Source organism: Hypanus sabinus, chromosome 10 (assembly GCF_030144855.1).
Source record: "Hypanus sabinus isolate sHypSab1 chromosome 10, sHypSab1.hap1, whole genome shotgun sequence".
NCBI lineage: Eukaryota > Metazoa > Chordata > Chondrichthyes > Myliobatiformes > Dasyatidae > Hypanus > Hypanus sabinus.
Window position 1 is genome coordinate 79,917,919 of NC_082715.1, and position 26,545 is coordinate 79,944,463.

Genomic DNA, 26,545 nt, shown 5'->3' on the forward strand with positions numbered 1-26,545 from the left:
GTGGCACCTCTTACAACACGGCCCATTCTCAACCTTACACTCTGAACTGAAGAAGACACAAATCAGAACCATGAGCAAACCCCTTAGACTCTCCAGTCTGTTGTGCCATTCAGCAAGATCGTGGGTGATCTGACTGTAACCACAAATGCACATTTTCATCTTTCAGCCCCTTGCTTATCAAGGAAGCTTTTGTATAATTCAGAAACCAGTTTTAAAACATGACAATAACTGGCAGGTTAATGAGAATCACCACCGTCTGGGCTCTCTTCTCGCTGCTACCATCAGGCAGGAGATACAGGACTCTTGGATCCCATACCACAAGATTTGGGAGCAGTTGTTGCCCTGCAACCATCAGACTTTTGAACCAGCATGGATAACTTCACCCAACTCAACTCTGAACTGATTCTACAACCTACAGACTCACTTTCAAAGGCTCTACAGCTCATGTTCTCAGTGTTTTTTTTTAATTGCATAATTTGTCTTCTTTTGCATGTTGTTTTTGTCAGTCTTTTAATAAATTCTACTGAATTTCTTTATTTTCCTGTAAATTCCTGCAAGGAATGAACCCCAAGATAGTATATTGTGACATACATACTTTGATAATAAACTTACTTTGACTTTGAATTTTGATAGTAGAATAAAAATAACAATCTTATCAATCCTGACGAAAGGTCTTGGCCTGAAACGTCGACTGTACTTCTTCCTATAGATGTTGCCTGGCCTGCTGTGTTTCACCAGCATTTTGTGTGTGTTGGTTGAACAATCTTATATTTCCATTGTACCTTTCACAATTTTAGTTCTTTAGTTATGTTTTTTTTGGATTATTTGTTGTAAAAAGGAAAACCAAAAATCATTACATCATTACTATTCAGTTTCAGGAAAAGCATTGAAAAGATGAGAAGGAAAAAAGATTTATTCATAAAACTTAAATAAATGAATTATATGGCAAAATTACAGTAGGGAATACACAGCCTCGAAACCTGCACTGGAGCAAAAATACAAGTTAACACATATTACAACATTAATCTCATATCCAGATCATGTCTAACACTCATTGAGTGTTACTTTTCAATAATGAAGATAAAACACAGATTGCTGATCAGGAATTTGAAATTAATTACTCACGATCAGTCTCTGAATAACCTTGAAGCTAAGTCTGATGAATGTTATAATTACTACATCCACACCTCTCACTCTGAATCATCCACAAGCAAATAACACTACCTGCTGTGGATCAATAAACATGTTAAAATATTTAAAAAAGAAAACAGAAATATAAGTACAGTTGCCCACTGGTCAAGAAATGTGGGAAAGCTGGAGACAGCTGAGTTTCAGCAGAATTGCACTGTTTATCTTTCAGCAACTTCCTTTTAAAGTGGAAGGTAGAATTGGCTCCAAATGCACTAATCCTCAGAGCTGTAATGACCTGTGTGCTTTGTGAGGTTGCATTCAGAAATTGCTTCATTCCAGCTTTGGTACAGCATGTAAGTCCTGCCATTAGCATGCTGAGCTGCAGTCAGCAGTGGTCAGCAGCACAATTTCCAGGGCAGTTACTGGACAGATCCTCCTCATCTGGAATTCAAAATCAAGAACACCATTTATCAGAACAAAAAAAAGGGTATCTATTTCTACAGGATCTTCACAACCTAAAGAGCACTTTGCAGTCAATTAAGTTGTTTATTACATTATGTATTTGACAGAAGGTGGAGAAAGGCTCTCCCCTGTGAAATCCTATTGTTTTTTAAATAACCATCAGAAATGAAGGTGTTTAAGCAGAGCAATCTTCTAATTAGCCTCTAATATCCAGTCAGAACACACAGGATGAAATATTCCAGTACTGTGCTTGGCATTCAGGATATGTTTCTGGGAAACTGTTCTGCAATGGAACCAGTGTAAAAGGACATAGAACATAAAACAGTACAGCACAGGAACAGGCCATCCGGCCCACAATGATGCACCAAACCAACTAAAAAGCAAATCAAAAACACGCAAACACTAATCCCTCCTATCTACACCATGTCTGTATCCCTCCATTTTTACATCCATGTGCCTATCCAAGTGTTTCTTATAAGCCTCTAATGTATTTGCCTCTACCACCAAACCAGGCAGCACAGTCTAGACATCCATAACTCTCTGAATAGAAACTTACCTCTCACATCCCCCTTGAACTACCCCCTCTCACCTTCAATACACACCCTCTGGTATTCCATATTTCAACACCGGGAAACAGGTGCTTTCTGTTCACTCTATTTATGCCTCTCATAATCTTGTAAACCTCTATCAGATCTTCCTCAGCCTCTACAGAAAACAATCAAAGTTCATCCAGCCTCTTATGATACCACATGCCCTCTAAACCTGATAAACTTCTTCTGCACCCTCTATAAAACCTCAACATCCTTCTTATAATGGGGCAACCAGAACTGTACGCAATACTCCAGATGTGGCCTAACCAGAGTTCTTGAAAACATTTATTAATTTTATGGTGATTAAAGGGAAGTATAGGGAGGATATCAATGAAAACTTTTTTTTTCCTTACACAGTGACATTGGTGGGTACAAAGAACATCCTGCCGGGGTGCTGGTAGAGGCAGATACATTGGGGACATTTAAGAAACTCTAAAATAGGCACATGGGCAATAGAAAAATGGAGGCTTACAGTATGTGGGAACAAAGTGTTAGATTGACCTTAGAATAGGTTAAAGGATAGGCACAACATTGTAAGCCAAAGGGCCTGTACTGTGCTATAGTGGTCTATGTTCTATGTTTTAAAGCTGTGCATTACTGAAACCAATGTTGTGCACACTGGGGTGAAACTAATTCTGCAGATGCCAGAAATCTTGACCAACACACACAAAATGCTGGAGGAACCCAGCAAGTCAGGCAACATCTATGGAGGGAAATAAACAACCCCTCCATAGATGCTGCCTGGCTTACTGAGTTCCTCCAGCATTTTGTGTGCGTTGCGGCATAAATCCCTACCTCCCACTCTTGCAGTGCAGACTGCTCACAGCTTGGCATGGTAAGATTGCCTGTAAAGGCTAAGCTGGGCTGTCTGCTCATTGCTGAGTGGCAGGACCAAGTGAGTCACCAGCGTACATGTAAAATTACTCTAACATTCAGAAAATGTTCGATCTTCTAGGCAGATATATTTGGCAATGCTCAGTATGAGTAAGTCTTGGACAAATGGAAGCTGAAAGCCACATACAATGTAAAGTGCAACTGTAACACTGCTTATTCTGTACAAAAGTCTCCTCATATCCTTTCTCATCTAACACTATCAACAATCTTTCTTGTACATTTATCTTGAACCTCTTTAAATAGATTCTTGCTGCTTTTCACAACAACTCTTAATACTAGTAAGTTCCACATTCTAATTTTTTGAGTAATTGAGTTTCTCCAAACTCAATTAAGTTATTAAGTTTATCAGTGAGATTTAAATTACAGTTGAGATATTATATGCCTTTTGTGTTGTAAACTTATAGGCTTCTATTAACATATCCTAATCAAAAAGCTTACTGACAAAATTTGCCTTACAGTTCACTGATCTTGCTGCATTCCCCAGAATGTGGCCTCTTGTACCACTTACCTCCAACTGGTGGTCTAGCCTTTGGTTATCTACACTCTGGGTTCTATAAACCATCTTCAAAGACCAAATAAACTACTTAAGGACAGCACAAGGCTGTGAAAGTCACCAGTATCTTTCTTTAAGAAAATTTAAAATATTGGTCACAAAGAATCCTCTCAAAACAGGATGAATATTTATTAAATTATCTAGGATACATTCAAAGTACCACTGGACAAGGTCTGAGGTGGTACTGGGCTGACTGTGACTATTTTTATTATCATTCTTAAATCATCAATTAAAGACAACACAAACTGCTAATTCAGTATGAAAAGAATCATGCATTCATCTGTAAAATTTCTGATGGCAGCCTATATATATTTTTTTTTCACTAATTTAAAAATATTTATTTATTTTACCTTCGTAGGAAATTGCACACCAAGTACAGTAGAAATAGGTCTTTCTGAGATAGTCTGTCACTGCCTGTAGCTTTTCTTTGGTCTGGAAACAAGAAAACATTGTTTCAATTAGTATGTTACGTTGTTATGAGAATGAGAAGGTGACATTATAGAGATTTATAGAATCATAAAGAGCATAGATAAGGTGGATGGTAGCAGCCTGTTCAGCAGAGTAGGGGAGTTGAGAAGGAAAAGATTTAAAAACGGCAATTATTTAAATATAATGAGTATATGGAATGAGGAAGTGGTTGATGTAGGTACAATAGTAGTATATTTAGGTATATGGAGGCCTGTGGGGGGTGAGGGGGAAGGAATTTAGAGTTATATATGCCCAAAGCTAGGTGGGCACCTTGGGTCAAAGGGCTGTATTGCTCTATGACTCTATTTTACAACTGGATAAACTGGATAATTTGTATGTACCTGATGTGGTTCTTACACATTATAGTGCGGTGAGAAGAGAATAATTCCAGGCTCAATGATCTTTGGGAATATGAAATATAGAGGGCAGGATGTCACCGATTAAATTATAGCAGAGCAAGATCTGTGAATCCCTATTCTAAAACTATATCCCCACAAGGAGAAACATACACTCACCATCTATCCTGTGAAGACCCCTCAGAGACTTATTTCAGTCAGATTTAAACTCTGCTGCTGTTTGAAAAGAGCTTGTTTGTTCTCCCCATGACCTTGTGGTTTTGCTCCAAATGCTTTAGTTTCGTCCCACATCCCAAAGATGTGCAGTTCATTAGGTTAATTAGTCACATGGGTGTAATTGGGTGGCATGGGCTCGCTGGTCCTGTTACTGTGCTGTATCTCCAAGTAAAATGGTGAGTATACGGCCCATTCTGATTCAGCTTCCTCATAGGACCACCATACAAGACAATCAGAATGGCATTCGTGATGGGACTGAATACAAGGTTTCAGTCTTCCCGAAAATTTGCTGGAGGAAGCTTTTGCCCATTTAGTCCTGAATGCCAGGCTAGATTTCTAAACGGTTGAGCTGGCTGCTGTCAGAGCACATTTAGTAATGGACACTTTGCTTTCTGATGATGTGAACAAGGGGCAACATGTAGATGAGATACAGACAGCACCAAGGACACAGCCTTTGAGGAGCAACAGAGGTGACAGGGCAGAAACAGAAAGAGAACCCATTGCAGGGGATTCCCTGGCTTCAAATGGATAGATGTGTGTAGAACTGGGTGACAGCTGTCCTACCCAGCTAGCAGCAATGAAAAGGCACTGGAGGAAGAAGTTGAGGTCAACCATAATGAAGGCTGCAATGGGACCAATGGTACGAAATGGGACCAAATAATTGGGACAGGAGACTGCTGCTGAAGAGTTTTTAACTAACGTCAGTTGCATGTACTTGTGTGGCTGTTACATACTACACTGTGCTTAGAGCAAATAGTTTTTACATAGCATCAGTAGCATGTGTTTGTCTTCTTAATTAATTGAGCCAAAACATACTGGTCCAGAAGTGTCCCAATTAACCGGAATCCACTGCACTTAACTTTCTTTCCGTCAAACAAACTAAGTTTTTGGAATCATTAAGTCTAAATAATTCAGTGGACCAGCAGCCTGGCACCAAACCATATGGAACATACCAAAACTCCCAACAACCAATAATTGTTGCTTTTCCTAACTGCACATATTCCTAATCCACTTTGCCACTTTCCCTTGGATGCTATGAGTTGCTAATTGATTCATAAATTTATTACACAAGTATTTTTTATTGATTGAAATTCAGATCAGTAAATGAATGGGAGGAGTATGGAGGGCTATGGTTCAGGTGTAAATCGATGGGATTAGGCAGAATAACAGTTTGGCAAGGACTAGATAGGACTAAGGACCATGTTTCTGCACTGTAGTACTCTATGACTCATCAATTATCTATATGGGAAGGATGAATACTATATGAAATGGTCTTCATTGACACGCCTCGGCTGATTTTATTAGCAGGTTTATTATCAATAAAATATGTTGTGAAATCTGATGTTTTGCAGCAGCAGTGTATAAAATTACTATAGGCTATAAAAGAAATAGAGTATTTCTAAAAATTCAGTAGTGCAAAGGGAGAACAAATAGTGAGCTGGTATTCCTGGTGTGATGGCAGAAAACCATCTAGACCATTGTTTCTCAAGCGGGTTTCCACTAGAGGTCACCAGGGATTCCACGAGAGATCGTGATTAAAAAAAACATTGTTTTGAACTTGATGCAACATACGATGCTAGTAGTACTCGCAGTGGTGGGCAGTGACCAAGCAGCCCCATTAACAATCTTGTTAGAGGTCTCTCAGCCCAGCGTGGCAGTACGCAGTAGGACCCTGTTTATTTGGTTGAGCCCATTCTCAGTTTTTGACGCAAGATGGGGAGGCCGCTGATAATTAGTGAGTGCAATGGGATAGCCTCGTCCTGGAACCTCGGCCTTCATGATCACTGACGGTTCCCTGCCAGGTAAGTATGATAATTAGTGAGTGCTGTATTGCACGGAGGGGAGGACAGTAGCTAATGAGGAGCATGAAGTCATTTTCTGAGCAATGAATGGACTCGCCCAACTTAAGCTATGACATCAGCCTCCCCCATCTTCCCCTTTCATCATATGAACCAGTTGAACAAGTCTCTGAAAGGCCCTGGAGAAAATATTCTGACTTCAAGTGACAAGATTCTTGGATTTAAAAGGAAACTGAATTTTTGGAAAAATCATGCTGTAAAAGGAAATCTTGAGATGTTTCCACTGCTTCTTGGGGTTGAGAGTGAGGAAGGATATCAGAAAGCTTTGAGTCTTATTGAAAACCACTTAAAAGAAATGCAGAACAAAATTGAACAGCATTTTCCCTCCCATTCAAAACAAGTGTATGACTGGGTGAGGGACCCTTTCTCTAAAACTTCTGCTCAGCCTGAGAATTTGACTTTGGGAGAAGACAAAGAACTTCGTGAGCTGCAGTATGACTGTGATGAGATAAGATTTACTGACCTGCCCCTAAACAAGTTCTGGATTTCTGTGAAAGAGTATCCTGCCATTCATAGGAAAGCAATGAATGTTTTGCTGCAGTTTTCAAATTCTTACATGTGAGCAAGCATTTTCTTGTTTAATAAGCATCAAGAGCAAGAATAGCACTCACCAAGTTAAAGGTGAAATTCATGTGTGCTTATCTCAAGATTGAGTATTTGTGCAGCAAAAAACAAGCACAGGTTTCACAAGCTAGGCCTATATTTGAGCCTGATCATGTCAATTACTAAGAAAATGTTTTTTCAAAGTCTCGTATAAAGTTGTGTCTTGGGCTATATTTTTATTCATATTGCTTTGGCTTATGGATTTTAGTAACTTTACTATTCAATATTGTCAACGTTCATGTTGTAAAATAGCATTAATTAAAATCAATTTACAACCTTTATTTAAATTAAATCTACCGAGCCTTACCTTTAGAAAAATTAAATCCCATTTTGTCTTAAACCAGTTATTTAACAGAAATTTATTATGTTTGCCTTATGAGTTTTTTAAAAAGAAAGAGATTAAGTTCAAGAAAGGTAAGCTCAGCTTAACTGCTTGTTTTTTTCCCAAGGAAGGTTGCTAAAAATTCATTCTCTACTCAAAAGAGCATTAACAATTATTTTTGGATGACTATATCTACAACTTCACGATCACATTAATGTACCGTGAGCTGTAGGTATAATTTTTATGCAGGGGTTCCCTGCGACCTGAAAATTATTTCCAGGGTTCCTCCAGAGAAAAAAAGGGTTGAGAAAGGCTGCTCTAGACCAACTCAACCAAATAAACACGGTCCTACTGCACACTGCCATACTGGGCTAAGAGATCTCAAATGAGATTGCAAACGTGCACAGTCACAGCCCACCACTGTGAACGCTAGCACTGTGTGTTGCACTATTCAAAAAAAAATGTTTATTTTTTAAAAAATCACTATCTCTTCCGCAAATGCTAGCCAACTCTCTCAGAACCCTGATTGAGAAACCCTGCTCTACATTGTTGATGATCAAAATTAAACTGGCAGTTAACAGACCGGAAAATACTTCAAGGTCCATTCAATATTACAACTTATTCTAAAATTACAATATAGCTTGAAGATTAAGAAAGATACAGTGAAAACTGCCATACTTTTTCAAACTTCTGAACATCCGATTCATCCTCGTCATCTTCTTCCTCATTATCAGTGGGCAGCCAATACCATGTTTTCTCTGGGTTATCTATACCCTGTGCAAAAAAGTGAGGAAGAACATTTAGAAAGATATAAAAGTTAAACAGATGTATGCTCTTACACAAATGCACATTCACAAAAACTAACTTTATTCTTTGCACATTGTTTTATAGAATGCTAATGCATGCCACATTGTATTGCTATGCATACAATGAACTTGCAAACACAAGAGATTCTGCAGATGCTGGAAATCTACAGTAACACACACAAAATGCTGTAGGGACTCAGCAAATCAGGAGAGTCTATGAAGGGGAATAAGCAGTTAATGTTTTGGGCTTAGACCCTTCATCAGGACTGGAAGTGATGGTGTCAGTGAACTGCAGACAGTTCACAAGACAACTTCATTTATTTCTTCATCTTTCAAGTATGATTCAAAGATTTCAAGATTACAAAGTATGCTTTAGACCAAGGCTGCTCTAGACCAACTCATGGGAGGGATAGGGGGTGTAGGGTTAAGTGGGGGGTAGTATTAGGGCAGTAGAGAGATGGGGAGAGATAGAAGGACTCTTGCCTTTGATCACGTAAATTGTCCAAACAGCACATGATGCCTCACACTAGGACCTGGGCACCCTACAGCGAAAGCCTAGAACATGCTGCCCAGCAACTTGCTCTGGCCCAGACTTTGGCCCCCAGCCCGAGTCTGCTCTTGATTTCTCCAAATCAGCTTGCAGCCCAGTGTGATCTAAACTTGCACCCAGGCCAATTGGATGGGCTTCGGAACTACTCTGCTTCTGGTCACGAGTGTAATTGGGCAGTGTGGGACAAAAGGACGTAAACTAAACATCAAAGCTGGTATGGAAGAAGAACTCAGGAATCCACGGGAAGTTGTGGAAACCTAGAACACTCTCCCCAAAATGAACTGAATTATTCAACAAGACTGATATATTTTCACCACCTAAGGCTTACAAGTGACATGGGGGCACAGTTCAGCAAAAAATATGCAGAAAATCGGTTTACCTTCTTTTCATCCAGTTGTTGACAGGCAAACTGGCTCTTCCGTAAATCACTTTCCATTTGACTTTGGTCCTTTTTGAATCTGAAACGTACCCTAGAAAGTAAAAAAGGGGAAAAGAATAAAACAACCCAATTGAAATTAGACAGGCAGGGACTGGTCATGGATAGCTAGCACAGCATCTATAGAAATTTGTCATAGTCTTAGGTGATATGACAAATCTATGCAAAGTTATAAGAATGTAGAAGTGCTTCGTGCCTTCTTTGTGATGACACTTACGTGCTAGTATAATATATTGAATGAATTATAATGGCTGAAATTGATAGAATGATGGGTGGGTTATAGTGAATGGACTCTGTACAATAGGCCATATTAGCTCGAGTCAGCACAATTGGCAGAGTGTATAGGATGCAATAGACTAGTTACTGGATTCTGTATGGGTTAGATTAACTGGAATCTGTACAACTGATATAGTGCTTTAGACCAAGTGGCATTCATACATTTGGTGCAATTGGATGTGCTGTGGATAGTTTTGAGGAGGAAATACAATGCCCCAAAATTTGACTGAATCAGGTCATAGTGTATGGGAGCTGCCTTCAGCTTTCAGGCTACATTATTTTTGGATATGAAACATAAGCAGATAATAGTGCAATGTGAGGCAGTGCACATTGATAAACAATAGGGTTAAGTCTTACTCTCTTTAAACATTTAAATATAAGGATTTAATAAGTAACAATAGGGTGAATAAAGCATTAGATTAGACACAGAAGGATATACACTCAGTGGCCACTTTATTAAGTATCTCCTGTACCTAAGAAAGTGGCCACAGAGTATGTGCTCAGTCTCCTGCCTCTGTTGCCCATCCACTTCGAGGTTCGATGTGTTGTGTGTTCAGAGATGCTCTTCTGCACACTATTGTTGTAACATGTAATTATTTGAGTTACTGCTGTCTTCCTGGCAGCTTGAACCAGGGTGGGCATTCTCCTCTGACCTTTCTCATTAACAAGGCATTTTCATCCACAGAACTGCCACTCACTGGAGCAGCACACACAAAACACTGGAGGAACTCAGCAAGTCAAGCACCATCTATGGAAATGAACAAACAGTCGATGACGCTCCCCGTCTTGCTGAGTTGCTCCAGCAATTTGTGTGCGTTGCTCTGGATGCAGCATCTGCCGAATCTCTTGTTTACCATTTGCTGCTCATCGGACATATTTTGTTTCTAGGACCATTCTCTGAAAACTCTGGAGACAGTTATGTATGAAAATCTTAGGAGATCAGCAGATTCTGAGATACTCACCCAACCCTTATCTGTTCACCAACAACCACTCCACGGTCAAAGTCACTTAGAACACATTCCTTCCCCCTTTCTGATGTTTGGTCTGAACAACAGCTGAACCTCTTGACCATTTTTGCATGCTTTTATGTACTGCATTGCTGCCACGATTGGCTGATTAGATATTTGATTTAACAAGCTGGTGTATAGTTGCAGGTATTAAAGTGGCCACTCAAGAATTAATTTATATGGAAAAAGGTATAGAAAAATATCAGAAAAACCCTCTAATAGTAAGTAAATTGAGAGAGTGAGACACCACAATCTCAATTCTTCCCTTTCTGGCTTTCTAAGTTTGAATTTCACAGTAAGATCATTAATTAGATCCAAATCAGGGTCCTCAAAATGTGAAATATCTGAAGTGGGTTCATTTGTAGTTACCATGGAAATCCAGAAATTACTTGATACTTCAGAGGTGGTTAACAGTGTACCCAATACTTACAAGGCAATGGGAATTTGTCTTACAATGTGTTAATACACTCAATCGCCACTATATTAGATACACCTGTACACCTTGCTAATGCAAATATCTAATCAGCCAATGATGTCACAGCAACTCACGGCAGAAAAGCACGTAGACATGGGATAGAGGTTCAGTTATTGTTCACATCAAACATCAGAATGGGGGAGAAATGTGATCTAAGTAACTTTGATTGTGGAATGACAGAGTGGTTCGTGTATCTCAGAATCTGCTGATCTCTTGGGATTTTCACACACAGTCTCTAGAATTTACGGAAAATGGTGCAAGAAACAAAAAATACCCAGTGAGCAGCAGTTCTGTAGATGAAAACACCTGGTTAATGAGAGAGGTCAGAGGAGTCTGGCCAGACTGGTTGAAGCTAATGGGAAGGTGACAGTAACTCAAATAACCTCATTTGCAACAGTGGTGCGCAAAAGTGCATCTCTGAATGCACAACAAGCCGGACCTTGAAGTTGATAGGCTACAGCAGCAGAAGACCACAAACGTACACTCAGTGGCCATTTTTATTAGGTACAGGATGTACTTAATCAAGAGGCTACTGAGTACATTTCCAGATGTCACAAAGTCAGAATTTCGGGCTAATGAATAATGGCGATAACGTATAAAAGCCATTTTTAAAAATTCGTAGACATGTCCTCCCCAGAAGTGGAAGTTACCTAAGTAAAATTAGCTTGATACCGTCCTACAAGGGTGGTGCTCCTGTGACCACAAGGCTGGAAAGACACAACTAGAAAGGGATAAGATTGCAAGCAATTCTCATTGATAGTCTGCTTGGGTATAAATTTAAAACCCATCCTTAAGTCAGTCAGACCATTTTCAGTCTGAACTCTGCCTGTGTACAAGGACTTAAAAGTCTTTCTATCCCCAATCATCACTGTAGCTAAAATGATTTGAAGTAAGATATTGATAATGACAATGTTAACAACCTTGAAATTATTAGGGATGGGATGGTCTTTCCAGCTAGACTGAGGAAAGGAATGGAGCCCGAATACTTGACATTGAATGTACAGGTGACCAGAAGCTGACACAAATTGTTGGGTCCCATCTGGTTCATGTCCAGTGATCAGGGTTTGGTTCCTATTGGAACAAGCTAACAATTTTATGTTTCCACCTTAAAATATTACGCGTTAAATTGTTTCTATAAATTCATGCTTTGTATTAAATAAATATATCAGGTAGTGATAATACTATACCTATAATCATTAAAGGCAGCCTTCTCTGCTTGCTTTTTGACTTGCATCAATCGTTTTCGATATTCCATCCTTTCCTCAGCTTTCCGTTTCTTAGCTAGTTCATGGCCAATTCCACCACGTCCTTTAATGGTTTAAAAAAAATTGTATTCCAATCAATCAAACACAAGCACTGCAACAAGGTTGCAAGCAATATTGTTGCCCTTGTGTCCATTCATTTCTCCCCACTAATCTCCTTCCTGGCATTTACCCCTGCAAGCGGCCAAGTTGCGCATTCATCTTCTCCCTTGCCTCCATTTAGGGCCCCAAACAGTCCTTGCAGGTGAGGCAACACTTCACCTGTGAATCTGCTGGGGTTGTCCAGTGCTCCTGATGCGGCCTCCTCTGTACTGCAGAGACACGTTGTAAATTGGGAGACTGCTTCGTCGACCACCCCGCCCCATCCACCAAAAGCGAACTTCCTGGTGGCCCAACGTTTTAATTCCCACTCTGACTTGTTGGTCCATAGCCTCCTCTCTTGTGCCATGATGAGACTACCTCAGGGAAGAGGAGCAACACCTTATATTCTGTCTGGGAAGCCTCCAACCTGATGACATGAAAATGGATTTCTTCTTCTGGTTAAAAAAATTCCCTCTGCCTCCCACTTTTCTGTTCTCCACCATGACCTCTTACCTCTTCTCAGCTCCCCCTGGTACCCCTCCTCCTTTCCTTCCTCCTATGGTCCACTATCCTCTCCTATCAGATTCCTTCCTCTCCAACCCTTTAATTTTCCTACTCATCTGGCTTCACTTATCACCTTCTAGCAATCCTCTTTCCCCTCCCCCACCTTTTAATTCTGGCATCTTCCTCTTTCCTTTTCTGTCCTAAAGAAGGATCTTGGACCAAAATGTTGACTGTTGATTTCCATAGAGGTTGCAGACCTACTGAGTTTCTCCAGCATTTTCTGTGTGTTGCTTCATTAAACTAATATTCCTCAGAAGTAGGAGGAAATTAAAAGCAATTATGTTCTGCTCATACTGAGTCCATACTGAATATGCTTCAAGATCTTCAGCACCATTAACTTCCTTATCCTACCTGCCAGATTTTAAAAAATGCAGTGATCTTACTGGGGTATTTGTGAAACCCTTTTTTTAAACAAATACCAACTATTAATTTAACCTTAATTGTAGGTAATAGATCTTTGCCTATTTTGGATCTGTTTTCTGGATGACCCCAAATTCTCTCTACTTTTAAATACCTTCTCAAAACCAGACTTGATGATTATGTTTTCATTTAAGCTTCCTCTACTTTCCTACACATGATAATTTTCTTATGTCAAAGATGCTACTTGGGTGTTATCTTACTCCCCACCCCTCTAATTCAGTTTGGTTTGTTCTCTCTTTGTAAAGCTCCTTAATATTTACTCTAACCACAAGAGATTCTGCAAATGATGGGCATAAAATGCTGGAGAAAGTCAGCAGGTCAATGGAGAGGAATAAATGGTCGACGCTTCAGCTCATGTCCTGATGAAGGGTAAGTAGGGGTTAATAAGTTATGGGCAGACTATCTTGGTGCCAGAAGCATGTCGACACTTGGATGCTGCCCCCAGCACATCCTCAGACTTTGCTGGTTGCTGACACAAACAATGCATTTCACTGTATGTTTCAATGTACATGTGAAAAATAAATATAATTTTTAATCTTTAATCCTGGAGCATCCTACTTAACAGTACCACTGGGCAGCAGTTCAAGATGACATAGACCTTATTGTCAAGGACTACAAAGGGTGGTAATAAATCTTGGCTTTGCCAACATCATTTACATCCTGTAAGTAAATATAAATAACAATCCAATCCAAAAATTCACATCAAACTGCTTTTAACAAACCTTTTTTGATCTGCAGAGGGATAGGTTCAACAATTCCAGATCCTGCAAAAGTAAAGGTGACACTTAGATTTTAATGTTATTATGTCAGTAACTCCTAATCTCCACCATAAAATATTATTGAAACTCTCTTTGTAATTAGGCCAATTTTTCACGATATTAATTTGCATTGCATAATTTCCATGGTTTAATATTGTGGCCATATAAATAAACCACTACACTCAGAATGGCCAGAATGTGGTATTTGATACCATGTGGAGTAGCTGCAATACAAGGCCAGACTGCTGTAAATACTGGCATGGATCAGCTGAGATGAAAGGCCTGTTTCTGTCCCACCAAATTCTCTATATAGTGCCACGTGACAGGATTTGAAAGAATAAGGATCCATAAAGCACAGAAGCAGAAAATACTGAAGTGCCAAGCTGATCAGATAGCACCACAGAAGGTGTGGTGTTGTGGTCTGAATTTTTGTTTTAATTAATTCATTGAATTAATGAGGCTTTTCCCCAGGGCTGAAATGGCTAGCACGAGGGGGCACAGTTTTAAGGTGCTTGGGAGTAGGTACAGAGGAGATGCCAGGGGTAAGTTTTTTACACAGAGAGTGGTGAGGGCAGGGAATGGGCTGCCTACAACGGTGCTGGAGGCGGATACGATAGGGTCTTTTAAGAGACTCCTGGACAGGTACATATATAGGATAGGGGTCTGTGGGGTTGGGGATGGGGAAGTGTCTGTGGGATGTTAGGGTTAGGAGATGGCGATGGTTAGCTGTATGTGGTACAGGAATAGGGACTGTGTTGTGAGGGATATGGTGTGTTGGGGAGGGGGAACTTAAGGAAGAGGCTGTAGTCTATTTCCCCGTTGTGTTTAGAGCAGGGGTCGGCAACCATTACCACTGAAAGAGCCATATGGACCCATTTCCCACAGAAAAGAAAACACTGGGAGCCACAAAACTCGTTTGACATTTAAAATGAAATAACACTGCATACAACGGTTTTTTTTTGCCTTTATGCTATGAATAAACAAACTATAATGTGTTACATTTATGAAATTGATTAACTCCTGCAGAGAAAACGAAATTACATTTCTGCATGCAACAAAAACATTTTGAACTCCGAAAAAAAGACGTTGGGTTGAAGGTTACTCCATAGTTAGCCTGACTTCGATCGAAAAATTAAAAGAAATCGTGCACTGGCGGGTGTCAGGGATTGGCAGTGGTGACGTATATTAATAGCGATAAAAAACACGTTGTGGCGGTGTGCTACACGCAGTGCTAAGATAACGACACTGCAGTCAAAGATAACTTTATTCGAACTAAACAGCCTTGCTTTAAAGCCTCCTTCAACCCGCCCCCCCCCCCCCCCCCCGTGGGCGCGGATGCTCCAAAAGACACGTACTCACAAACCCCCGTGGGCTATCTCCCTTAGCCGGAACGGTGGCTAATTGTGAGCCGGTTCGGATGTGCCAGGAAATGGGGTCGCCACAACATTTTATTTAGATTGTACAAGATCACCATAATCTTCAAATTTCGAATTACATTTCAAAAACTAACAAACCACGGGGAGCCGCAGCACAGAGATGAAAGATACGCATGCGGCTCCGGAGCCGCGGGTTGCCGACCCCTGGTTTAGAGTGACCGCAAGCTTTAGACTATTGACTCACTTTTGGGGTTTTTTTTTTCTTTTCCTTATTCCTAGACTTAGCAGCTCTGTTCCAGCTAATTTAGTTACATAGCTGTTCATCAGATAGAGTTTTTGCATTCTAAATTGGAGATGATTTGGGGTAACTATCTTCAACTGTTGAAGTGTTGCAGGGGACAAGAAATGATATATGATCTGTGCATTTGATTATCAGCAAATAATTTAAACTTTGAAAGTCAGTATTGGAAACCCAGCTGTAATGAACTTCAAATTATAAAAAGATAGTGAGACATTATTCAGACATAAAATGTTAAGGAATCCATGCTTTAAATATTTTTATAAATAACTAAGACTTAGAGAATCCAGTTAGGAAGTACCTCTTTCTACAAGAAGAATGATGGTAATCAGAAGACAGGTTTAAAAACCACAAGGTGATCACAGTTTTTTGTGAACCCTACAAGTTTTGCTGATTAGGAATATAGTATCTAAAATAATGATGGAGGAAAAATTGACAGTGATGTTCAAAAGGGTGTGAGATAAATGTCAAAATGCTTAATCACTGCAGGCCTGTATGCAAAGAACAAAGGAGTGACATTAATTGGACAACTTTCTAGAACAGTGAGTACAGCCATAATGGGCTATCACGATGGTGGGCTTTGTTTCACAAATGTCATTGGAAGGGTATGTTAACCTTGGAGAAAATGCCACAGAGGAATGAGAAAAAGCGTAGCAGTATAACAGAAATTTCAGAGGCAGGTGTGGAAGATTTTTGTTAAAAAACTATGACATCAAGGTGAGTAGCCACATTAAGATGTGGATATGTGATGATCTAATTGAAGCCAAAGGAAATGAATGTCCTACACCTGCTTGAGCAACAACACACGGAGTAAAGCAGAGATAAGTTGATATCCAAGTGGCATTTCAATTCTCTCTTTTGAGAACACTGCACATTATAGATTGATAGAGATATATTTTATGTCTATTTTATCAAGTTACTTTATACTGAATAATTTACCTTGGGATATTTTACCATTTATAAAAACACACATTCTAGCTGATACTTAAAATAATGGACCATTAAAGCAGTGATAAATTCCTTTGATTAATTCATGCTACAGTTTAGACATACAACTTCTGAAAAATGGTTCAAGTGTAGCAGAAAATTACTGGATACACACCATTCCTGCCAAGTCCTCGGCCTTCTTTGTACCCCATCTTCTGAAGCAATGCAAAGCCTCTATTTTCACTTCCCAACGAGCACTGTAGCATGGACTCGCGCCTTTCCTCTTCACGACTCACTCTTTTCTGGGTCTTTTCCTGCTCAGGTTTTTTCTCCTGGTGCTTTTTCACTTTTTCCACCTTTACCAGTCCTGGCTTGACATCCTGCCTATGGGCACATTAAAATCACCTTGCTTTCATTATCTTCTCTTTGATCCTAAGCCGGTACCTTAAATCAATTCTTCCAATTATCAACACCACCTTTTCTCCACTTAACAAAAGCAAATGGTATGATGTGTGTAACTCTGGTTGAATAGGACCAGAGTTGGTCTGAGTTGAGCTGGAAAGGATTCAGAAAAATTTCATAAGGATGTTACCAGGAGGAGAAGGGTTGAGTTATAGGAGACTGGATAGTCTGGGCCTTTTTCCTGGAGCATGAGGTCGAAAGAGATGTACAAAATCATGAGGGGCACAGAAAAGGTCATTTTCCCAGGATATGGAAGTCTAGGACTAGAGAACTTATGTTTGAGGTAGGAGGGGAAAGATTTAAAAGGGACCCGAAGGATATTTTTTCAGACAGCGGGTGGTGGGTATATGGAAAGAGGTGCCACAGAAAGCTATAAAAGCATATATACATACAATTCTTAAAAGGTATTTGAACAGATACATGAGAAGGCCGAGAGGAATACAGACCTCTGCAGGTAAATAGGACCAGCTCATTTTGACATCTTGGTCAGCAATTGACCTGAAGGGACTGTTTCTATGCTCTATGCCTCTTCTTAATTCAGTTAGTATATCTGATCGGCTCTATAAGGAGGCCCATAACAAATATTGCTCTAAAGAGAATAATCCCAAATCCTTCATCTGTGATACCGTACTAGTTAATCTCCACTGTATTTCTCCAAAGCTGTGTTATTCTGCTTTAGGTTATTACTGGACACAAATCTCCAGACATTTATAATAAAGGGTTTGCAAAATTCCTTGACTTCATGGCTGAATATTCACTTTGCCAACAATGGTCTAAATTTCAACTAATAAAAGGCAATAATTGTTCACTTCTCAGCATTATTAACAGCTTTGGGACAGAACTCTACCTAATGTTAAGTAACAGTAAAAATGTGATTACATTATTCAAAAGAAAAGGAAGGAGTTCTCCTGGCAAATTTGTTAATGCTACACTCTGAATCCACACAGATTAAATAACATTTATTCACCTTGTGGGAACCAGTAGCAATTTTCCACAGTTGCCTATGATAACTATTAAGTCTTTCATTGTTAGGAAAAGACTCTGGTATAACCGTAAGCAAATAGCTTTAACAGATTTGGGTAGCACAGTCTGTGCTGCTGATCCACTACTCGATGAGCAAGGTTTCATCCTGTCTTCAGGTTCTGTCAGTTTGGAGTGTGCATATTTTGTCCTAGCAAGACAACAAATTTCAAGTAATTTTAGCAGTCTGTGATAATAAATCTGATCCTGACTGCAATACACACAAAATGCTGTTGGAACTCAGCAAATAAGGCAACGTCCGTTGAGGGGAATTAACAGTTGATGTTTTGGGCCGAGTCCCTTCATCAGGGCTAGAGAAAACCCCCTTCCTTTCCAATCCTGATGAAGGGTCTTTAAGAAACATCGATTGTCTATGTACATCCATAGATGCTGTCTGAAGTGCTGAGTTCATCCGGCAATTTGTGTATGCTGCTCTAGTTTCCTAGCATCTGCATAATGTCTTGTGTACCTGATTCTGACTGCACTGATTTCCTCCACATCCCTAAGACTCGCAGGTTGGCCGCTTAGTTGGCAGCTACAAATCACTCCTAGTTTAAGTGGGTGATAAGAAAATAGAGGAATTAATGGACATGGGAGTGAGAGTATTTTATGGGGAAATAAATGTGAGAACGGGGTTACTCAGATAGCCAGCACTGACAGGGGAAATATGCAATGACAAACTTCAGCTGTCATTTTCCTTAACACTGGGCAGCAGGAAACAAGCACTGTGCGGCCGAGAGTACAAGATTTAGCACCAAGACAAACTGCTTCACGCCAGGCTGCGAAGTTAGTGGAAGAGGCAGAACTCGTCACCATACGAGGCGGGTCTGACACCGGCAGAAGACGTGCCGGCCACAATATGGTCCATGTTTCATCACAATAACAATTCTGGTTGAGGCCCAATCCCAGAACCCTGAAGGATAGCTTACTTAAAATTTATAAAAGCATCCGACATATAATCTTCACCCTCTTCCTCCTCCTGTTCCAGGGTCGCCATCTTGTGCCTCTGGAACGGTTACGCAGCTCGCAATGCGGCTGCGCACGCAGGGCAGCGCTGCGGCGCGTGGCTGAGTCCGAGGACGAGTGTTGTGCGCGCGCACGGCTGTGTCCGAGGACGAGCGCGTGTTCGCTCTGACACTGGGCTGTGGGTGCGCATGCGCACGGCTGAGAACTGTGGCCGCAGCTTTAGTGTCGCTGATTGGAGTGACTCTGCGCCTTGACTGGCTCGCCTGCTCCTGCCCGGAACCTTTCCTTACGCCTCTGCTTCGGAGACTGGTGTTCGACCCGGAAAATGGTGAGTAGCTGGGCCGAAGGAGGTCAGGCGGTAGCGGGGCCCGGTCCGGTCTAGTCTGGTCTGCTATGGCCCAGGGACTGTGCCCCGTACCTGGCGGGACATCCACGCCCCCAGCCCGCCGTGACACTCCCACTACCTTGCTCTGACACATATCCCTGCGTTGCCCGGACACGTATTACCACCACCAACACCTCCCCCCCCCCCCCCCTCCATCAACCGCTACTGCCCGTGAGTTGGAGGTACATACGGTATTTGCCCCCACTCTACCCTGCCCCACACCCCAACAGAACCCATCAAGACTTCACCTTATCTAGGCCATGCTTGTAGCTGCTCCTCTTTATCTCATGGACTGTCCTCCCTATTTAGGTCTACTTCGCTGTGACCCACTGACATTTTGCCCGTAAGTATGCATAGCTTCCCCAATCATTTAGACGTTATGACTATGAGACATAGGAGCAGATCTAGGGCGTTCGGCTCGTCGTCTGCTCCATCATTTGATCATGGTTGATTTATTATCTTTCTCATCCCCATTCTCCTGCCTTCTCCCCAAGACCTCTGATGCTCTGACTAATCATAAACTTGGTATCCACAGCTGTCTGTAGCAATGAATACCACAGATTCACTGCCTTCTGATTAAAGAAATTCCTCCTCATCAGTTCTAAATGAATGTCCCTATATTCTGAGGTGTCCCCGCTAGTCCTGAACTTCCCCACAATAGGAAACATCCTCGCCACATCCATTCTATCTAGACCTTTCAATACTCAGTAGGCTTCAATGAGATTACCCCTACCCCCTCCTCCTAAACTCCAGCAAGTACGGGCCCAGAACCATCTTCATACAGAAACCCTTTCATTCCTGGAATCCTTCTCTGGACCTTCTCCAATATCAACACATTTTTTTCTTAGATAAGGAACCAAAAACTGCTAACTCCAAGTGTTATAAAGCTTCAGCATTGCATCATTGCTCTTGTATTCTAGTCCTCTCAAATGAATGCTAACATTGCATTTGCCTTCCTGCAGGTTACATTTAGGGAATCCTGCACGAGGACTCCTAAGTCCCTTTGTACCACAGATTTTTGAATTTTTGCTCCGTTTAGAAAATAGTCTACACTTTTATTCCTTCTGCCAAAGCGCATGACCAGACAATTCCCTGCACTATATTCCATCTGCCACTTTTTTTTCCCTATTCTCCCATACTGTCCAACTTGCCCCTCCTTCTGCTAGGGGCAATTAACCACAAAGCCATCAATTCCATCATCCAAATATTGACATATAACATGAGGCAAAGTAGCCCCAACGCAGACTGCTGTGGAGCACCTCAAGTTACCAGCAGCCAACCAGAAGAGGTTCACAGAGAGGAGGATAACGGACTGGTGCAGAGCCAACAACCTGTCTCTTCATGTGAACAAAACAAAAGAGATGGCTGTTGACTTCAGGAGGGCACTGAGCGACCACTCCCCTCTTAACATCGACGGCTCCTCGGTAGGGATCGTAAAGAGCACCAAATTTCTTGGTGTTCACCTGACGGAGAATCTCACCTGGTCCCTCAACACCAGCTCCACAGCAAAGAAAGCCCAGCAGCGTCTCTACTTTTTGTGAAGGCTGAGGAAAGTCCATCTCCCACCCCCCATCCTCATCACATTCTACAAGGGTTGTATTGAGAGCATCCTGAGCAGCTGCATCACTGCCTGGTTTGGAAGTTGCACCATCTCGGATCGCAAAACCCTGCAGCGGATAGTGAGGTCAGCTGGGAAGATCATCGGGGTCTCTCTTCCTGCTATTACGGACATTTACACTATACGCTGCATCCGCAAAGGAAACAGCATTATGAAGGACCCAATGCACCCTTCATACAATCTCTTCTCCCTCCTGCCATCTGGGGAAAAAGCTCCAAAGCACTCAGGCTCTCACGACCAGACTTTTCTTCCCCCAAGCTATCAGACTCGATACCCGAAGCCTGGACTGACACCTTGCCCTACTGTCTTGTTTATTATTTATTGTAATGCCTGCACTGTTTTTGTGCACTTTATGCAGTCCAGTGTAGGTCTGCAGTCTAGTGTAGCTTTCTGTGTTTTTTTTAATACGTAGTTCAGTCTAGTTTTTTGTACTGTGTCATGTAACACCATGGTCCTGAAAAACGTCTCATTTTTACTATGCACTGCACCAGCAGTTATGGTCGAAATGACAATAAAAGTGACTTGACTTGACTTTATTCCCACTCATTGCTCCCTGCCAGTCAGTCAATCTCGTATCCATGTTAGTATCTTTCCTGTAATGCCATGGGCTTATCTTGTTAAGCAACCTCACGTGCGTCATTTTGTCAAAGGCCTTCTGAAAATCCACGTAAACGATATCCACTGACTCTCCTTTGTCTATCCTACTTGTTATTTGCTTGTCATTCTTATTGTTCCATTTCAAGCTCCGTATCCAATCACTTTACTCTGTCTTACTCACCTCTACTTACTTACTCATCATTTCACTTGTGCTCTTGATTTACCCATCCCCCCACATGAGAATCAAGCAGAAATATTCTTTTAGGTGCCATTTTTGGGCATGGCCTTTGGTAGACTTGAGGGATTATGGAGTTTACTGCAACATCTATCATGTTCTGAGTTACATTAAAATGAATGTCATTCATCTATGAAGTTATTTGTGTGATACATGACCACCAGGTACAGCCACATACATTGCACTGGTAGCTTGAGTGTGTGTTTGACAGTACAGGATTTAACTGACTTCTGCTTGGTGATGTTTAAAATTATTGACTGGAATCTGTCAGGAATGTACAGTGGTCTTTGATCGTTGGCATATACTTTATTGTACTCTTTAGAATTTCACTTTGAGTACTGCCCTTGACAGTTTTATTAGAATCTTTTGGTTAAGTACCACCATCTTAGAAAATAGAAAACCTACAGCACAATACAGGTCCTACGGCCCACAAAGTTGTGCCAAACATTTCCTTACCTTAGAAATTACTAGGCTTTACCCATAGCCCTCTATGTTTCTAAGCTCAATGTACCTATCTAGGAGTCTCTTAAAAAATCCTATTGTATCCACCTCCACCACCATTGCCAGCAGCCCATTGCACGCACTCACCACTCTCTGAGTAAAAAACTTACCCCCTGACATCTCCTCTGTACCTACTCCCAAGCACCTTAAACCTGTGTCCTCTAGTGACAGCCATTTCAGCCCTGGGAAAAAGCCCCTGACTATCCACACAATCAATGCCTCTCATCATCTTATACGCCTCTATCAGGTCACCTCATCCTCCGCTGCTCCAAGGCGAAAAGGCCGAGTTCACTCAGCCTATTTTCATAAGGCATGTTCCCCAATCCAGGCAACATCCTTGTAAATCTCCTCTGCACCCTTTCTATGGCTTCCTGTAGAGAAGTGACCAGAACTAAGCACAGTACTCCAATTGGGGTCTGACCAGGGTATTATATAGCTGCAAAATTACCTCTCGGCTCCTAAATTCAGTTCCACAATTGATGAAGGCCTATACACCGTATGCCTTCTTAACCACAGAGTCGACCTGCACAGCTGCTTTGAGCATCTTATGGACTCGAACCCCAAGATCCCTCTGATCCTCGACGCTGCCAAGAGTCTTACAATTTGTCATCATATTTGACCTACCAACATGAACCACCTCACACTTATCTGGGTTGAACTCCATCTGCCACTTCTCAGCCCAGTTTTGCATCCTATCAATGTCCCAATGTAACCTCTGACGGCCCTCCACACTTTCCACAACACCTGCAACCTTTGTGTCTTAAGCTCATCACTAGGGCATAGGCCAAGGAAAGTAGCTCACCAGAGACCTCTTTTCTGGTCTGGTAATTGGCTCTGAAGCTTCCACTTTTGCCACCCAACTTCATATGTCTTCTTGGCGAAGATCCTTTCCCCTTAAGGAATGAGGTTTTTGGAGGGTCTGTTGGTGTTTTTGTAGTTCTGGGTTTTTGTGCAATGTCCTGTGTCAAACCCTCCTCCTCTTGCAGCTATCGGACCATCTGTGGTGGAGGTTTGGTTAAATTTATTAGGCATATTTGACAACAAATTCAGTGAAGCTGAGCTGTGATAGCGATTGCATTGTTACCTGTGACAGCTGATGTCTCAGAAACAATCATGTTTGGGATTCTGTCCTACAGTTGAATATGTGCTGTTTTTCAAAGGCAGTGCAGTCTACAAAGTTTCAATGGTGGTTGCCTAAGTATCTGTCACAATGGACCATGCATTCTATTGTAGGAGAACGAACAAGGGTTTTCAGTCAGGTTTGCATAATTTTATGCCTCAGACACCCATCCTGAGTTGTAAGATTATTTTCCTATTTCAAATGAATGTTTATTGAAAAAATTCCATTGATTTGGGTAGCATTCTTATTCAACATATAAAGAATGTAGTCAAGAACTTGAGCAATGTGTTCTGCAGCTGTCATTTACGCGAGATCTTGCAAATGCTGGAAAAATTGAATAACACCCACAAGTCGTTGGAAGATCTCAGCAAGTCAGGCAGCATCTGTGGAGGGGAATAAATAAGCTGATGTTTCGCTCTCTCTCAGCTCAAAACTTTTACTGTTCATTCCCCTCCATAGATGCTGTCTGATCTGTTGAGTTCCTCCAGCATCTTGTGTGCTTTACACCTATCATTTGTTTTTCTCAGTCACTTTATATTTAAGGTCTCTCGTACTTCACTGAACTAATCTTGGTATACTTCAAAATCATTAAAAGGTTATATGCATTTAATACATTGTGAGCTGAATGTGATATCAGTGTGAATTTGTCAAATTCCTCAACCTCTGGAATCCAGATGCATGCAATTAGAAACACAGAATCGTAATTTCCCACAATTTTTTCCTGCTTCCACCTTTAGAAGTGATTATACTTTTATGTTTTCTATGCAGTTTTATTTTCTGAACAGTTTGGAAATATGCAAACATTTGAACATGGTTAGTTAAAGGAATAGTCAGAACCTTTTGATTTTTGCATGGATCTTTGTCAGGTGCATTACGGAATTTACAGTATACAGTACTTGTACTATAAGCAACTTAAAAGGATGTGTTTACACTAAATAATTTCTTTTGTGAACTTAGGGAGTGTTGAAACTGCCTTTTGATATGTCAAGGTTTAAAATTGAAAATACTGGCTTGTGACTATGTAATGCTTTGGTTGTTCTTGCCTCAAGTTGTCCTAGTGGTGCTAAAAGAGTATAGCCATGACATTGTAGCAAAGAGGAAGGTGTTGAACTTCAGAACTTGCAATTAAACATGGAGCTTCTTTCCTTTCCTTGGGTTAAGTATATATTTCTGATTTGCAACCTTAATGAACGTAACTCCTGGACCATCCATTGGGACTGTTCAGGACTGCCAATCTGGGTTTAATCCTAACTATCAATAAGATTGAAAAAGTCCAGAGAAGATTTACAGGGATGTTGCCCGGACCTGAGGACCTGAGTTATAGGGAAAGTTTGAATAGATTAAGACTTTAGGATTTTATTCCCCAGAGCGTAGGAGAATGAGGGGAGATTTGATAGGAGTATAAAAATTTTGAGGAGTATAGATCGGGTAAACGCAAGCAGGCTTTTTCCAGTGAGCTTGGGTGAGACCAGAACTACCCCATTTCCAGAAAAGTTGGAATATTTTCCAAAATGCAATAAAAACAAAAATCTGTGATATGTTAATTCACGTGAACCTTTATTTAACTGACAAAAGTACAAAGAAAAGATTTTCAATAGTTTTACTGACCAACTTAATTGTATTTTGTAAATATACACAAATTTAGAATTTGATGGCCGCAACACACTCAACAAAAGTTGGGACAGAGTTAAAATAAGATTGAAAAGTGCACAGAATATTCAAGTAACACCGGTTTAGAAGACTCCACGTTAAGCAGGCTGAAGTATCATGACTGGGTATAAAAGTAGCATCCATCAAAGGCTCAGTCTTTGCAAGCAAGGATGGGTCGTGGCTCACCCCTTTGTGCTAAAACTCGTGAGAGAATTGTTAGTCAGTTCAAAAGGAACATTTCTCAACGCAAGATTGCAGAGAATTTAGGTCTTTCAACATCTACAGTACGTAATACTGTGAAAAGATTCAGAGAATTCAGGGACATCTCAGTGCGTAAAGGGCAAGTTCGGAAACCACTGTTGAATGCGCATGATCTTCGAGCCCTCAGGTGGCACTGCCTAAGAAACCGTCATGCTACTGTGACAATTATAGCCACCTGGGCTCGGGAGTACTTCGGAAAACCATTGTCACTTAACACAGTCCGTCGCTGCATCCAGAAATGCAACTTGAAACTGTATTACGCAAGGAGGAAGCCATACATCAACTCTATGCAGAAACGCCGGCGAGTTCTCTGGGCCCGAGCTCATCTCAGATGGACTGAAAGACTGTAGAACCATGTGCTGTGGTCAGATGAGTCCACATTTCAGCTAGTTTTCGGAAAAAATGGGCGTCGAGTTCTCCATGCCAAAGATGAAAATGACCATCCTGATTGTTATCAGTGAAAAGTGGAAAAGCCAGCATCTGTGATGGTATGGGGGTGCATCAGTGCCCACGGCATGGGTGAGTTGCATGTATGTGAAGGTACCATTGACTCTGAGGCGTATATTAGGATTTTAGAGAGACATATGTTGCCATCAAGGCGACGTCTCTTCCCGGGACGTCCATGCTTATTTCAGCAGGACAATGCCAGACCACATTCTGCACGGGCTACAACAGCGTGGCTTTGTAGACACAGAGTGCGTGTGCTTGACTGGCCTGCTGCCAGTCCAGATCTATCTCCTATTGAAAATATATGGCGCATCATGAAGAGGAGAATCAGACAACAGAGACCACGGACTGTTGAGCAGCTGAAGTCCTTTATCAAGCAAGAATGGACAAAATTTCCAATTGCAAATCTACTGCAATTAGTATCCTCAGTTCCAAAACGCTTAAAAAGTGTTATTAAAAGGAAAGTTGATGTAACACAATGGTAAACATGCCTCTGTCCCAACTTTTGTTGAGTGTGTTGCAGCCATCAAATTTTAAATGTGTGTATATTTACAAAATACAATTAAGTTGGTCAGTAAAACTATTGAAAATCT

At 41.1% G+C, this 26,545-nt stretch overlaps 2 protein-coding genes across 5 annotated transcripts in view; one reads left to right on the plus strand and one right to left on the minus strand.

Annotated features, from left to right (window-relative positions):
* Positions 1–895: 895 nt before the first annotated feature.
* Positions 896–19,255, minus strand: gpatch11 (G patch domain containing 11). Its single transcript, XM_059982192.1, has 8 exons — positions 19,102–19,255; positions 16,866–17,074; positions 14,054–14,095; positions 12,192–12,312; positions 9,190–9,280; positions 8,133–8,228; positions 3,981–4,062; positions 896–1,572 (listed from the first exon to the last, which is right to left on the minus strand). The coding sequence occupies exons 1-8, from the start codon at positions 19,167–19,169 to the stop codon at positions 1,517–1,519; spliced, it is 765 nt and encodes a 254-aa protein (XP_059838175.1). The 5' UTR covers positions 19,170–19,255; the 3' UTR covers positions 896–1,516.
* Positions 19,256–19,326: 71 nt separating this feature from the next.
* heatr5b (HEAT repeat containing 5B) overlaps positions 19,327–26,545 on the plus strand; it is a 139,940-nt gene continuing 132,721 nt past the window's right edge. Inside the window, exons 1-2 of one of the 4 annotated variants that reach the window (XM_059982183.1) lie at positions 19,330–19,466; positions 19,833–19,866. The gene's annotated coding sequence lies outside the window, so the exon portion shown is untranslated. Of the gene's footprint in view, positions 19,467–19,832; positions 19,867–26,545 lie in introns of all 4 variants that reach the window. The other 3 variants (XM_059982185.1, XM_059982182.1, XM_059982184.1) reach the window with 3 other exon arrangements.

Bases quoted from the DNA above. Each gene is read 5' to 3' on its own strand.
- gpatch11 (XM_059982192.1), bottom strand. From the start codon at position 19,169: ATGGCGACCCTGGAACAGGAGGAGGAAGAGGGTGAAGATTATATGTCG. The intron at 4,063-8,132 runs GTATGGCAGTTT...TCTTGTTTCCAG, and splicing joins ATGTTCAGAAGTTTGAAAAA to ACCAAAGAAAAGCTACAGGC. The intron at 1,573-3,980 runs GTAAAATAAATA...TTTGAATTCCAG, and splicing joins GTGTGCAATTTCCTACGAAG to ATGAGGAGGATCTGTCCAGT.